The following is a 16,265-nucleotide window of genomic DNA, read 5'->3' on the forward strand; positions in this document are numbered from 1 at the left end:
ACTCAATCAACTCAGGAGCCAGAGAGCTGCGATCACATTCAAATAAACAGATCATCGATTAATAAACTAACGCTGAATTAGGGCTACGTGTCATCTCCACAAATGCACTGTGGGACTGCAAAGGAGCTGCACTTGTTTCTCTTTGCCAGTAACACATCTGCGCCCGAGGCAATATCATCGCGGAGCGGCCGACAAATAAGTTTAAATTAAACACCTTGCCGGGGTAGAAGTGGAGGTAGAGAGCCGGGCGCGATCTCCGCTGATGGTCATGAAAAAGGCTGATGGTGAGATGCCCACGGAGCGGACTTTAATAAGAGACCACACAACATGCTGGGTTGTCAGAGTTGACTGTCTGCCCTCGCTGGCCTCCCAGTGAGAGAGAGAGAGAAAGAGGGAGAGAGAGAGAGAGAGAGAAGCAGATAGACCAGCATGGAGAGCAGAAACAAAGAGGATGGTTGCAGGAGAGAGAAAGTGGAAGAGGCTGAGGGGGGAGAAAAAAGGGAGAAAATACAATGTAGATGAAATAGAAAAAGAGGGAAAAATACAGAGGGGGAGATGCCGCTACAGCAGTGGTTGTCAAACTGGTGTCCGGGGGACGCCCAGGGGTCCTTGAAGGATTTCCAGGGGTCCCCAGCAGTTCATTCGAAATTATTCCAATTAGAGAATGTATATGAATGACTATTGTAATCCTAGGTTTCACTCTCACTGCTAGTATCTCCCCACCTACACTTCTAAAAATCAATAGGAAATCAACAACAACTAAAATCTTCCCATATGGGTCACTGGCACTAAATCTGATCAAATGGGGGTCCGTGGTCTATTTGGGGGTCGTTTGAGAAGCCCTGCACTAGAGAAAGGAGAAATAATGAGATAGTTTGAAGGGAAAGCAAGACAAACATTTCTTTTGTTTTCTAGGGAAGCACTCGCCTATAGGAGAGGCTGTTCCAAATCTCTTTTTCCTCCTCAAAGTACATTAAAAGAAAGCTTGATCCGACAGGGTTGGTGAGGGTAGAGAAAGAAAGAGAGGCATGGAGAAAGAGATAAGCAGAGAGGTATGGGGAGAGAGGGTATTTGAGGAAGGGAAGAAGAAAATGGATGAACTGCAAAAAATCTCCATCTTAACAAGTCATTTAGTCTATTATTGAGTCCTAAAATCGTAATTTTCTTAAAATAAGTAAGAAAATCTGCCAGTGGGGTTTGATAATTTCACTTGTTTTCAATACAAATCAACTTGTTTCAAGAATTTTGTAGAAATCCCCTTAAACAAATGAAGCTGCATTGGAAACAAGTGGAGTTATCTCACCTCACTGGCAGAATTTTTCTCTTGGTTTAAGAAAAATAAGATTTGAAGGCTGAATATGAGACTGAATGACTTGTTAGGATGGATGTTTTTTGCAGTGTGTATGATGAGAGGGCATTTGAGAAAGGGAAGTTAAAGAAATGGAGAGAAAGATGACAGTTTGGGATGTCCTGGTGGCTCAGCTGGCACATACAGTGTCATGTACCTGCAGTAGATTTCCCGGGTCTCTCTCTATTGTCAGCCACCAAATGAAGCAAAAATGCTCCAAAAGTCTGATGTGATGAAGCCAAAAGTGATAGCTCACCCATCAAGGCAAGACGTTCTGCAGGCCCCAAGGATAGAAAGACAGGAGAGAGAGACACCTCGACCTCCTCTACAGAATCAACTGAGCACGACCCACACACACTCGAGGCAGACACATTCAGCCACTTACACACTCATACACACAGCAGACAGTTTAATGATGCAGACAGACCGAGAGGCAGCTCTAGACTGGGTTCCCAGTGGCTGCTTCCTGTATTAATGCTGTCAAAATTAAAGTAAGAGAGGAGACTGTGGGTCCCAAACTCGTTAGGGTTGGTCGTATGATAGTGAGAATAGATCGGTTTTGAGTTTGATCTTAAGTTTATTGCATATTGTCGTGGTGCGTCTCGGGTCAGCAGTCACCGGCTACATCCAACACACACTCATATGCGTGTATAAGGAGACACAAACACGCACACACATTAGTACATGCTTGCAAACCTGTGGATCTGCACTTAGTCATACAGCGTGCACAGACAAATGTGTGTGCACACAAGCACTCACCATCTCTCTCCCTCCCTCCCTCTCTCTCTCTCTCTGTGTGTGTCTCACATACACACACACACACACACACACACACGCACACTTAAAAGCAGCCCACTGGCTAATTTGGAGCTCATTTATCCAGGGTGGATTATGCAGATGATGTGTGTTTATGGAGCAGGCCGGGCCCCAGGCTCAGCGGAGATTGATGCTGTTGCCAATCAGGGCTGTGCTCTCCGCATATGGAAATGGTCGTCTGAATACCTCTGACTGGGTTTCACACCGTGCTTCCCAAACAGCCGTAAGCTGCCCCTCCAACATATGCTGTATCACCTGCTCAAGGCCTTTTTTACGAGTTGCGAGGTGGGGCAACCAGCCATTACAGTGTACTGGGGCAGCAACCACATGCCATTTGCGAGGGAGGCCAGGAGATCGAGCGCAGTGAGGGGGAAAATGGCTTTTTCTGTCTTCCACATCCTATGCGAAGCCAAATGCATAATTTTTTTTAAAACATTATTTTCCCATTTCTGCTTTATTGCACTGTTTATCATGAAGATTGACAGAGAAGATGGCGGTGAGGGGAGAGGAATAGCGTGCAATGTAAGTCCCGAGCGAGCCTCTGAGTCCACTGACCCGCGGATGGCCCAACAAATCCAGATATTTTGTCTCAAACGTCGCTGCCTCTGGCTCCGGCTCGGCTTTGTCCGTTTAAGGTGACATTTTCATCCTCGACTGAGTGGGCTGAGGTGCTGTCCTGTCGAGCGAGGGCAGATTTAATCGAGGCTTTTGTAGCTGTCTGTTGGCCTTGTCTCTGTGTCTTGTTCACCTTGTAGCGTGGGCCTGTGCACACGTGCACGTTGTGTTGTATATCAAGGACAAACAAGGGTTGTCTTCCATTAGATTGGTGTCTGAAAAACAGGAGGGTTACTGAGAGAAATAAAGAGGAAAGCTAGGGAAATGGAGGGAACGTGTTCTCTTGTCCTTCCCCCCACATGTTAATCGCACTAGCCGGGGCTCTGCCGTAGCGCCCGGGTCTCGGCCTGCTGACTGGTAATTGGCCTCATTGTCAAGGCAGAGCGCTGGAACGCCTGTATGAGCACTGGGGAGATGAAGCCAGTCGTCCCCCAACATGGCCCATGTGTCCCATCCAATCCCCTCCTCCCTTTGATGGACCTCTGCCCTCTAATTGGATGTTACACCCCACTTGTCACCTCGGCGACACGTTAGCGTCGCCAGGGCCTCGCAGGGACTCGTCCGGATAGATGCAACGTCAATGAGCCAAGACGTCAGATAAAGAACCCAGGGAGAACACAGCTCCAAAGCTGCATCTCCATTTCATTATGGGTCATTATGAACACATCAGATGTGATTGTGGGAATATTGAGAGCATTGGACCTGTCTTGGACTGATTTATTTGTTTTTGTGCAATCTTCTGTATTATATTGAATGCTGGTCAGTTGTTTCCAACAGTACCACAGTGGACCCTTACCATGAACTATGAGGGGACATGTATCTTTACTGTTTCTTGGACATATTCCCCACTAGCATTTATGGTTTTGCAGGTGTTTTAATCTGAGTTCATATTTTTGCAACTCTTGAAACTTTAACATTGTCCAAAGAGTCCAAATGCTACATGCCATTGTTGCCAGTGCACCCACTGTAGTCTAGTTAGTTCTGAGGAAGAGCTTTCCTCAAATTTGCTGTCTATGTTACCGTACATTATTTCACACCATTTTACAGATTGCCTGGAGAGCCCAGCACAGCCGGCGAGTGCTTTGGAGGGGATCCCTTCCCTTTTACCCCTTCAGGCCTCTTGTTTTTTCTGCAGTCTGGGAGTCGACAGCCTCTCCACAGCTGCATTTCAACCCATTTCTCTGCTGCCTTTTCAAAGGCCCTGTGATGTTGCACTCACCTGGAGTGAGATAGACAGAGGTTGCAGGCTTTCAAAGCCTAGTTGGCAGGCTGGGGGAGAAGAGAAACCTTGTTTTTCATGGAGAATGTGTAGACAATGTGTTGTCTATTTCGAGGAGAGGGATGGATGGATGGATGTACCAATTGGGTTCCCGCTGTGCCTTAATGCCTTCAAAAATAGCTGTGTGAAATGCGCCATTAGCTCAGACTGGAGGCATCCACAATAGCCCCTGTGTGTGTGTGTGTGTGTGTGTGTGTGTGTGTGGATGCGTGTGTTTGTGTGTGCGTGTGTGTGTGTCCAGCAATTTGAAGGCAATGTTGTGCAGTGTTTTGTAGTGGCTGTTTGTGCTCGCTATCTGTCCCAAAACATCACAAATTAAGGTGGATGCATTTGTGGAAAGGTGAGATAATGCCAATATACAGAAAGACACACACACACACACACACACACACACACACACACACACGCACGTCTTGAAATTCTGTTCCCCGCTAAAGCGCTTTTTATCTGTAGAGGCTATTTACTCTTCAACGAGGGCCCCACTGTTAATAATAGCCGTGGAGAAGTAAGCCATTTGTGCAGGCCCCAGCTCCCTCTCATAATAAATGATGTATTAAGCTTAGGGGAAATCAGAGCTGTGAATATCCCCGCCTCTTTCCCTGTGCATCTCTTAAGTGGATCCCCACTCTATTTTCTTCACATTATGTAGACAGACCTTATCAGTGTGTTTTCTACAACTATACATTTTTATATAGCCGTACACCCTTGTGTGGTCCATGCTTCTGTTCTTGGCTACATAACACTTTTCATTGAACTGAATAGCATTTTTGACACGTGGATTCGCTTATTCTTATCAATGCAGTTTCATTAGGGTGATGGCATGAGGAGCCGGAGGTTGCGAGGGTGACTGGTGATGTTTATGGAAATTTTGTGCTATGCCAGGAAACCGCTGATAGTGCTGTTCAGAGAGCAGATTCCTTTGAAAAAGGCATGTGAATCCAGTCAAGGCCTTTTCCATTTACTGCTGAATGATTCACCTTGCGTTCCGCACACCTTGAAAAGACAGCGATGGAGATGTAGAAATTAATTCATCTCTACTCTCTCTTGCTCTCTTTTTTTATTTCCCTTGCTCACTTTGCACAAGTGTACCTTTTAACCCTGAGTTTTGTATGCTGTCTGAGAGCTGTATAAAAGGCCTCATCAATGATGCTCCAAGGGGGAACCCTGCTGGCAGAGAATACAATCCTGTACAGTACAAATCTGCTTCTGCCATGCTATTAAACTGCAATGGGATTTCTCTATCCATAACCAAATCTGTAGTCGTGGTGCTTCTTCCTTAGGCTTGTGGGAGGAAGGGGGAGGTTCACATTTTGGAAGTACAAAATAAGGGAGGGGGGGGAAATCAGTGAATGAGTAGACAGGGATTCAATTGTGATAAGAGAAATAGTGATTGTAATATTGGTATCAGTAGTTAAGTCTGGCTGGTTTGAGATTGAGATTGGGTTTTTGGGTTTGAGTTCAGGTGTATGCTTTTCTCCAACAGACTCTTGTGAACCAAAAGTGTTTTCTTGGCTGGGCCAGCAAGTGGTGACCGGCCCAAGAAGTTAGTCTGTCTGATGTTAAACAAGTTGAATATTTAGAAAGGCTCATCATCCAGTCAGGGACTCGGGCCAGTTTGGTTGTTTTTTTTTCTGTTTGAAAGAAGACACCGACTCCACTAACCTGTGGCAGACTCTTCCAGAGCATGGGCACTTTGACCACGCTTTTGCGGTCAAAGCGGTTGTTTTCAGCCTGGACCTTGGGACTGCTAGCAGGGTGCTGTCAGAGGATCTTAGGCTGCAATTGGGCTCACACCAGGTTAAAAGGTCAGAGATGTAACTTGGGGCTAGACCACATAGAGCCTTAAAAACAATCAGTAAAATCTTAAAGCCCCTACGTGTAGAATTTGTATCTGATTATATCATCCTCCAATTCATTTTTACGATTGCTAGCAATCGTAAAAAACTGTAATACAACTCCATACTCACATTATGTTTCTTGATTTATGTTTAGTCTCGTTTGTTTGCATTTTCCATTAGCTGCAGCTCGTAGCATCAGAATAGTAAATGTTGGACAGGCTATGTTCACAACAACAACGATCCCCCCAAACATCTGTTTATTCGAATTCTCACAATAGCAAACTACTACATAGTACAATGCTGTCATTAGGAATAATATAGAAACTAATGTTTGAGCTACAGTTATCTGCAGCAGTATTTTGTTTACATATTCCAGCTGTATGAAGCGGGGTATCACAAATGCTGCTAAGACGTCGCAAAGTCGTTTGCGACAGTGTCTTTTTTTGGTACTACCACTAGGAGTCGCCAATGTCAACAATTTTCAAATCCTACACATAGAGGCTTTAAAATCAATTCTAAAATTAATAGGGAGCCAGTGCAGTGAAGCTAAGATAGGGGTGAAGTGTTCCTGTTTCCTCAATGTGGTTAGAAGTCTTGCTGCAGCATTTTTAAAGAGTAACTAAACCCCACCCAAATCTTTGGTGAAGCCTGAAGTAGGGTACTGAACTGGTCATCTGCTATTGGCTGGTCTTTGTGCCACGTGATGTCGCCTTCTATAGAGTACAACAGGTGGTGACATCACCTGGAGCAAAGACCAGCAGTATGTTATGTGGACATACAAACTTCACTGGTGTTCTGACTGACAAGAGGGTGAGTACCCGTGTGACCCCCTTGACCCCCTACAAGCTAAATGGCCTGACATTCACCATGGAACCTGGATGGCCCAGCCACCACTAGGCACACCTGCTCTGGTTTTCAGTGACTCTTGATGCTCAAAGAAATGCTCCTCTCCAACCCATTTCTCACTGAATTTCCACTCCTACCCCATCGATGAATACTCCTACTTCCTCAAACATCCACCTCCATCCACACACAGACACCAGGTCGTTAGCCTGGCTAACGACGATGGAGACGCACTTCAGTCTGATGCTGATGATGATGACGCCCAGAAGAACACAGAGTCCCCACCGAGTGCCCGCGCTGTCACTGTTTCTAAGTGGACACTAAATCACAATTCTCCATCCCAAACCTTCAGCAGCCCTCCGTTTCCCATTCGTCAAAGAGAATGAGCCCCGACTTCCTGTGTGCACAATATCCAATGAGTGATGAGTCCGGAGGTACTTGCTGCGCTGTGCTGCGCCATTCATTCTCATTTGGAGCACATGAGGAGCCACAAATCCCTCAGTCCACCCAAACATCAGGGATAGTCGGGGAGTGGAATAGAGATGTAAGACGAGTAAAGGTAGACAGAGAAGAAATGGGAAGGATGACATACATAGAGTGGGATGAACCAGTACTGTACAGAAACGAGTAGGTGAAAAGAAGAAAAGGTGGGGTGGGGGACAGGGGTGTGAGTCGAGTGAAGTAGAAGAGAGAGAGATGATTATACAGTAAAAGGAGAAAGCAAAAGAGATAGTCACAGGGTAGAGAAAAGGAGGAAAGAGATGAGAGAGAGAAACAGCAGAGAAGTAAAGACACAGAAGGGAAATCCATTAAGCATTAGTGAAAGAAATAAACTGTACTGTACAGCAACCTTGTTTGTCCTTGGAGCTCTTTTCGCTGTCTTTGTCTCCAGCCCCAGCCTTCAGATCCCAGAAACCCCCTAGGGCAAGCCAAGCACTGGGGCCCAGAAACCCACTGCAATCTAAATTCTAAACATTGGCTTTATCTATCCAGCAATAAAGGGCCCATGAAATTGATTTAATGCCGCAGAGGCTTTCCTGGGTGGCGGGCATCTCTGAAAGTGCCGGCAAAGCACCGGCCCCATCTATTCATTAACCTCTACTAATCCCACTTTGTTCATCTCGCTCAGAAACTTCGCTTGACAGGCCCAAGTTCACAGTGCTGAGGCCCTCTGGGTGATAGATGGAGGAAAGAGAGAAAGTGACAAATTTGAGTTCAAAGATTCATTTGATTTTTTTTAACCTTTATTTATACAGGTAAGTTGATGAAGAGCATGTTCTCATTTGCAAAGATGACATGTTAAGGTGCAAAGACGGCAATATAAGATACATAATAAATGCAAGACTCAAGACAAATGGCAATGATCAGCAACAAGAATCAGGATGCAGACAAAAAATTACATGAATTGATCAGTTCAGATGTCCTCCAGCATCTTAATGAAAATATTCACAGATAATATTTCAAACATTATCTGTTTTTGGAAGGAGTCACAGTCAATATAGGCAGAGGTTTGGAATTTTGGATGTCACCATGAAGTTATTGAATGTCTGTGTAGGCAACAGAAAGAACTGAATGAATGAATGATAATTATACAGTAGAATGCATCAGTGAACCTTAGTCAGCATACTGTAAACAGCATACTGATACTGAACAACACCATATCTGGTTCACAAGCAATTGTTGGATGTGGGTCATGGCTGTGTGAGTCCTCTGCTTATGGGGATAATGGCCCACCCCTTTGCAACTGAAAATTAGTTCAAATTGATTGAGTGAGGAGAAATTGCTATAATTTATGATGCTGTGTGCTTTCCATTGCTTCAGATTGGACCAGTGATGAGCGGTGTCTTGGCTCTTGGGCCCACAGATTTTACAGGCTGTGTGGGCTGTTTTAGTAATTATGTTGTTTACAACTGGTAAGGAGAGAAATCTGTATGTGAGAATGTTCTCAATGAAGATCTGGTAAAACAGATACCTCTCTGATGCATGGCTAATTACAGAACGTTACATTTCCGTACTTTGTGAGGAGGTAACGAAAGGTGTTATAGATGGATGGCAGCCTGTAGATTGGACATGTATGGTTCTTCTGTCCAGTAGAAACGAGTATGTATTCTTTCTCTTGTCATTATTTGGCATGATTATCTGCCGAGGTGCCAAATATATCATACTTGGCTTTAGAGTGTTTGATGTCACATTGATTAGTCTTACTGAAAATGGGTTTGAGTGAGCCGTGAAGGCCTCTTCCTTGTAGGTGCTAGTGCATTTGCAGTGCAAGAGGCCACTTATATCTCCTTGACAAAGACGATGCAGAGATAGAAGAAATAAAACAAAATGAGGTGAGAAAAGTTGGAAAAAGACCCTGGACATCTCAGCACATCGTTGGCCCGTCGCTTCCCCATCACACTGCTCCCTCCACCCCCCACCTACCCAGTGGCCACTGCTGCACGGGGGGTAACAACCTCATTCCGGAACCCATAGCATGTCCTGCTTAACCCAGGTGACCTCTTAACACAGCCCCTCAGGGCACGGCATTCACACCCACTTACTTCCCCCAGCTCCCAGATCTCTCCTTTTCCATTTTTTTCCTCACTCTTCTCTTCCACGCCTCATTTCCATCCACCTCCCTCTTCCCATTTTCTCCTCCTTGCCCTCCCTCTGTGCCAATTTCCCCAAACTCGCTGAAGTAACTCCCAAACTACCGTTTCACTCCCCACATCCTCACCTCCTCAACAGGAGTACAATAGTAAAACATCGTTTCTTACCCCTATTTGCAGGACTTGCTGGTCAAGGCTGCCATCATGACCGCTGTATGTCACTTTACGCAATCACCGCATTCCTTGCAATATCCTCGCTGATAGTTCAGGTCTTTGTTCAGACTCGTCTTTAATCTTGTCGCCAAAGTTGGAAGTGTTGATTAGTAGCACCAAATAAGAGGTTATTTCATGCGGCTTCAGTAGATTGGGGAATGTCTTTGTTTAATATGTAGAGAGAGAAAGAGAGAGGGAGAGAATGACTGTAACAGACAGGGCTCATTACATGCCATCCCTTCTCTCTGAGTGCAACCATCTGGCATTGTCACCACTCCATTGTTTAGGACGCCCTCGATCTTCGATAGCCAAAGACATCTCCATGTGTTTAATTAAGAATAAGATAGTCTGTAATTATATTTATATCATAATAAGCACTTGGACCTAGTTGTGATGCGCACAATGCCGTCCATTGTCACGCCTTCATATGATGATTCCTAATTTTTATGTTTGAACCCTGTGTCGATTAAGACAAATTGGAGTTGTTCATGAGGTACAAATCATCTGTCAGCAGAGGGTCAGGGTGTGATTATTGTAAGTGTGATCTCCTTCAGGGATCAATAAAGTACCACATTGTTACTATCATCGTAATTATTATTCGCAGGGAAAGAATTTTAGAGGAAGATGGTTCTTTGCGTACCAAAGGCAATTGCACACAACTGTGGAGCTGATATTGGGAACAGTGCATAGTAATTATCCTGTTAATCTGTTCTGCCCATGACAAGATGACAAACACACATTCAAAGGTGTGCGCGCACTTTTGCACATGACGGGTGTAATGGTTCACGTGAATTGATATTGAAATTATATTAAAAAACTTAACAGCACAAAAAACTGGCTAAATAATTATGTAAGCCATGCAGGCCAGGCTAGGTTATGGAGCATGGTCAAAATCTAAAGTGTCTTTCAATTCTCTAGCTTGCTCCTTCAGGATTCCTTATAGATTCTAACTGATTTGTCCGTTTACAAACCAATTTAGAATCCAAATCTCTAAATTCCTTATCCCTCTGTCTTGCAAGGATGACATCAAGTGATTTAATCTCCATTCAAACTGATAGAAGGAAAGTTAGGCTATAAAGGAAATCTTTTGAGCACATGGCAAATAGCAGATTGTTTGAATTAACTGATAGACTACAGGGACAGAGGCTTAAATCTACAATCTAAGAATATTAAGTCAATAGTCTATAGACATAGGCCTCAACAAACATTTATGGCTTTAGCTATTTGAAGAAAGACATGACAGAAGAAAAGAATTATCACACAAATAGCCATTTATTATTAAAGTGAGTGTAACTGTATGACAGTATAATTCACATTCAATATACCATATGTTTTTTTTCAGTATGAACACTGCAAGGGATCTATATGGACTGCAAAGTATTTCATATAAAGCCAAATAAGCTAAATTGTTGACAGCTTTTTTTTTCTTCCACTCCAACAGAGCTGTGAGGGTGAGAGAGAAAGAGAGAGAGAGAGAGAGAGAGAGAGAGAGACAAAAGGTGACGAGTGATGACAAAGAAGTTGCTTGTATAAAAGTTGATACTGTTCAAAGATGACAGTTGCACTATCTCCATGTTTGCCAAGGCTCAGAATATAAAGGGGAGAAATGAAGGGAAAGCGGGAAAGATCAGAGGGACTTCTATTCTCGGAGAGTGTTAAAGCCCCAGCATGCAACTGTTATGACCGTGTAAAATTGGGGCATTTTTTCCATTTGTTTACACTGATTTATGTTTTCATCATTATTGGATCTCAGTTCTGTGAGTGCAGTGTTTCTGCACTGCTCTTCCCAGAGATCACCTGTCAATCAAACAGTGTGTCCAGTACTGTGAAGTCTTTCTCATTTTTCATTTTCTGTTGATGCAGTTTGAGTTTCTGTAGGTGGCGCTCTTTTCTTTGTCTGTTCCACTTCTTGTGTGCCAGAGGATCTTTCCCAGGAAAGACCTACCAGACACCAGGTGTTTAGAACAGCAGATGTAAAAGCTTCCCTCAACTGGATGTAGGTTGAATCATTATTGTGTTATATTGGTCAGTGAATAGAGAGTAGCAAAACGGAAGTTTATTATGAAAATGTTGCGGATTATTACTTTAATCCACACCCAGTTGTCAAGTCAAATGTTGACATCATACAAAGATATATCCGTTTCATAAATCACACAGTCCCCCACCCTCTTCCTCCCCGGTCCTACCCAACCTTTGCTTCACCGATGCTGGGAAGACACAAATGACCCCCCAGATTGATGAACCTCAAAGGCAGACAACTGCCAGCTGATTAGCACTCCTGGCTTTTATGATCCCAGCCTCCCCCACCCTCTTCTTCAACTCCTTTCCTCCTCCATACCATGGCTGTGAGGCGAGTAGTTCAGAGCAGTGAAGATAAGTGAACGGATGCGGATGCGGACTTAAAAAGTGCGCCGGCATGTCGAAATTTCCATATTGGCGTGGTGCGAGTGCTCGAGCCGCGCTTTCCAAGTTAACCCCTGTCAGCTTTATGTGTCGGCCGTCCTTAACGCGCCTTCCAAGGAGATGATTGCTTTTCACACTTCCCGTGCAATACATGCAGACAATACACGATTGTTCCCTTTGTTAGATTTAGATGGTGCTCGCTAATCCAGAATGTTCGGCATTCAAATCCTCCAAATCTTCCAAATGCCTCAGACACAGAAAATTAGCTGTCTAGCTGTATCTCTGTACAGTGCATCGGACTTCTTGGAGGTGTATGTTTTTTATTGTACCTGGTCCCTGTTAAATAAACTGCACTATTAGTCATCATTTGTAGGAAGTGTGCTGTCCAAAAATACCATGACCAGAAAAACATATACACACACACACACACACACACACACACACACACACGCATATTCAAGGGTGGAAAGAGCACCAAAATATCCTACTTGAGTATAACTTAAGTAGAGGTAAAATTACTGGTGTAAAAATCCACTTAAAAAAGTTCTTAAAAAAACATTAGCCCATTTAAAGGTTCCATATTTTCCTGATTTTCAAATATATTATGGCTCAAGAATAATGATCTTCATGATGTTTTGCAAATTAATGTAGGTCAGTTAAAAGTTGATTTGAATTAGTAAAATTAAGTGAATGTGAAGACTAAGTCCTAATAATAATAATAATAATAATAATTGATTACATTTATATAGCGCTTTTCTAAGTACTCAAAGCGCTTCACATATCGGGCACAATGCTGGACCCTGATTGGGCGACAACAGCAGCTCCGCTAATTTTAATGAGGTAAACCTATGGAAGCTTTCCAGTTCAAATGCTGCAAACTGGCCTGACTGACCCACATCCAAAATCATTTGTATTTATGAATTTTAAATTGACCATAAACAAACTACAGGGTAACACTTTACAATAAGGGTACATTAATTAAGGGTATTAATTTATACATTATTTAATAGTTTATAAAGATGACTATTAAATAATGTATAAATTAATACCTTAGTTAACATGAACACCATTAATAAATTATTACCAGACACATTAGTTAACTGTTAATTACCCTTAATTAATGTACCCTTATTGTAAAGTGTTACCAACTACAGTAGATATTTCTCTCTTTTCATAAGTGTGGTCGATTGTCTTAGTGTGAATATAACTGATGATTGTGATTTTTCATACCTTGGACTAGGGCTGGACGATAACCAGAATTAGTACAGATATCAAAGTTCAGTTACAGATAAAAAAAAATGCTGTTATTTTTAAAATTACCGTATCAAAATGTATTTAGCGAATGAATGGCAGGCTTGCGTAGTCAGATCCATGCTTTTTTTTGTCTTTTTTAATTAACAATGGCAAACATCCAATAAAAGCTGTGGTACAACAGGCATTGGGCAGAAACCAGTCAGGGCCATCTTTATTCCTTTTACAGAATGAGTGAAATACAGTGTGGTTAAGTCAAGCCAAGTCTGCAAACTTTCAGTACCAAAAGAAGGGTGTATTGGACAGCAGCGTTCCCACAAAAACTAAAGGAAAATAAGGCCCAGGTTGAAAATAACCGTAATTATCCTTTAAACTGCCTGTAAAAATTGGTGGATTTTTAAAAAAGCAATAGCTTAAACTTTAACCAGTCAAACCAAATCAAGTTTTAATATACAGTACAATCCCTGGGATCCAAGCACAAAGAGGAAACTGAAACAAACACATTGTGTAGTTAGCAACCAGTGGTGTTGGAAGTCTAGTCTGGTCCAGATTTTTCAAAATAAAAGCCGTTTTAGCAAACTTTTAGCACACAAACCACCTAATGTAGAGGTGATATTATGTGAATACTGCAGCCTGTGATTAAATGCTTCACAAATAACAATAGAACTCTAATAGAGCTCCCCATTACTCAATTTCATCATGGCTTTACAAGCATCACCTTTAGACTATTAACAGTATTATTCATTACTTTAATGAAAATTGATCAAACTATGTTGAACATTTGACACAATTGGTTGGACCATTTACAGCTGGACATTTTGCTCAGTGTATGCTCAGTTTTTTGAGATATTACAATTTTTGATACCTTCACTAATGTCTAGGATGACAATGCTATGGGATCATAGATTGTTTTTGCTATAAACAGAGGGGGTCGACTTCAGAAATGGTGGTAGGTACCAGTATACAAAAGATTTGTCTCACTTCAGCCAACACATTCTGAAAATTGCAGCCTTTTCAACAAAGTGTTAAGATTTTATACCCATTTTCACTTTACAAATGGAGATAATATGTACAGATATGCAGATATGCAGATAGGGGACCCTAGCAGATCTCCACTGGTCTCCTTCACATCCCTAGAAGAATCGTAAATCTGCTGAAATAGCATTTAGTGTTTATACACCCAAGAAATAGAATAGCCTGCCTGTTGATTTGAGATGTGCTTCAACCTTACGCTCATTTAAGAGTAAACTAAAGTAAGATCTTTTTTTTTAGTATAGCTTTCACATAAATGGTTAATTCTTATTATTTTTATTGCTGTCATTGTTGTTATTATTACTATTTTATATTCCTGTGTATTTAATTTAAACTGAAATTTGAATTTTCTGTATTTGTTGCTATTCTTTTACTGTTTTTTATTACTCTGCAAAGCACTTTGAACTGCATTTGTATGAAAATGTGCTATAAAAATAAACTTGACTTGGCTTGACTTGGCTATGTACAGAAAAAGTGATAATGTGCAAGGCACATTTAACAATTTACCAATGTAGACAAGGCAACAGTAAACATGTCAGGAATGTACAGTCCCCCTTTGGGCCATCAGTGCAGTTTTAAACATGCCAGAATGGAGCAATGAGAGGCATCATTCACTTAAGTTTAGTGAAAATCTGATCAGCAGCATCCAAGATACGGTGTGTGACGTACAGACAATTAAACAAATGTTGTAGCGCCCCCCTTAGGCCAATCCCTGTAGTTTTGAAAGTGCTGGAATAGAGCAAAGACACGCATCATTCCCTGAAGTTTCGTCAAAATCGGTTCAACGGACGGACAGTCGGATGGACAAACAGACGGGCAGATGCCAATCCATAGTCCCTTGTCCGATTTCATTGTGGGGAACAATAATATATTATCACATACTAACATGGAGGCATCAGGTTGTCTCAATGTTTAGTACTGTGGTCTCACAGCCAGAAGGTTGCAGGTTTGATTCCCGGTCCTTTCTGTGAAGAGTTTGCATTTTTCTCTCCGTGTTCTCCTGGGTTTCCTCCCACAATCAAGTGGATTGGAGACTCTACAATGTCCACAGGTTGATTGAGAGTGTCTGTCTATCTGTGTTAGTCCTGTGATGGACTGGAGACCTGTCCAGGGTGTCTCAATGCATACTGGGATCGGCTCCAGCCCCCCCACCACCCAGAAAAGGATTTTGCGAGCAGGGAAAATGAATGAATCCTTACATGTCCTCCCCTGTGTCGTCCTCCCAGGCTTCCCGGCGACGGCGTACGGACCGGTGGCGGCAGCGGCGGTAGCGGCAGCTCGTGGCTCAGGTAGGGGGACCCGTGGAAGAGGCGGCGGCTACACGGCATACGGGCAGAACGCAGGGGCAGGTAAACGCTCTGTCGGTATTCTGTGTGGCCTGACGCTCTCTCCATGCTGTTTCTCACTTCTCTAGTCTGCCTTCGCTCCCCCTCAACCCCCCAGCCTCACACACACACACTAACATACTAACATATGCTTTATACATACACACTCCTTGTAAAGTGAAGAGAGAGGGGTGGATTTCAAAGTTTCCTCTCTCTCTTCACTTTGGCTACAAGGTAGCATCATAGGTGCTAGTTGTCTGAAGAGCTACTGTACCTGCCAGCTCTGTACACTATAGATGGATTTTGATTATTACAATGTCTAAAAGGGTCTTGGAAGTGATTTAAGTTTTCTTCTGTTGGTCTGCTTTACATTGAACGTCGCCCAGCCTTTCTAAGTGACATATCCAAACCTAATGTTCACAAACATCACTTAAGCTTAATTACTGTCAGAATAATGCAACCTTCAGTCATTATATTTCAGCCAGGATTTTGACTTGTCAACCTAAAAAAAACCTCCTGAGACTTTTCCTGTCAAGCTAATACAAAGAATAGCAGAATCCTGACTCCCACTCAAATTGGCTTCCTCTCTTTGCCTGATTTCGTCTCCCTGGCTCCACTGATTCACCAGCCCAGTAGCTTAATCAATCATTCAGACTCTGCCCGCCACCACACAGATATATGCCTAAACAAACACTGGGAGAAAAACAGGCA

General features: G+C 42.9%; 1 protein-coding gene across 4 annotated transcripts in view; it reads left to right on the forward strand.

Annotated features, from left to right (window-relative positions):
* The window catches only part of LOC139923566 (RNA-binding protein Musashi homolog 2), a 280,792-nt gene that overhangs the window by 226,524 nt on the left and 38,003 nt on the right, over positions 1–16,265 (forward strand). For all 4 annotated transcript variants that reach the window (XM_078283979.1, XM_078283978.1, XM_078283981.1 and 1 more), the window contains exon 11: positions 15,456–15,518. In XM_078283979.1, coding sequence (XP_078140105.1) covers positions 15,456–15,518 — 63 coding nt within the window. The remainder of the gene's footprint in view (positions 1–15,455; positions 15,519–16,265) is intronic.

The sequence above is a fragment of the Centroberyx gerrardi genome, chromosome 6, assembly GCF_048128805.1.
Source record: "Centroberyx gerrardi isolate f3 chromosome 6, fCenGer3.hap1.cur.20231027, whole genome shotgun sequence".
Classification (NCBI taxonomy): Eukaryota; Metazoa; Chordata; class Actinopteri; order Beryciformes; family Berycidae; genus Centroberyx; species Centroberyx gerrardi.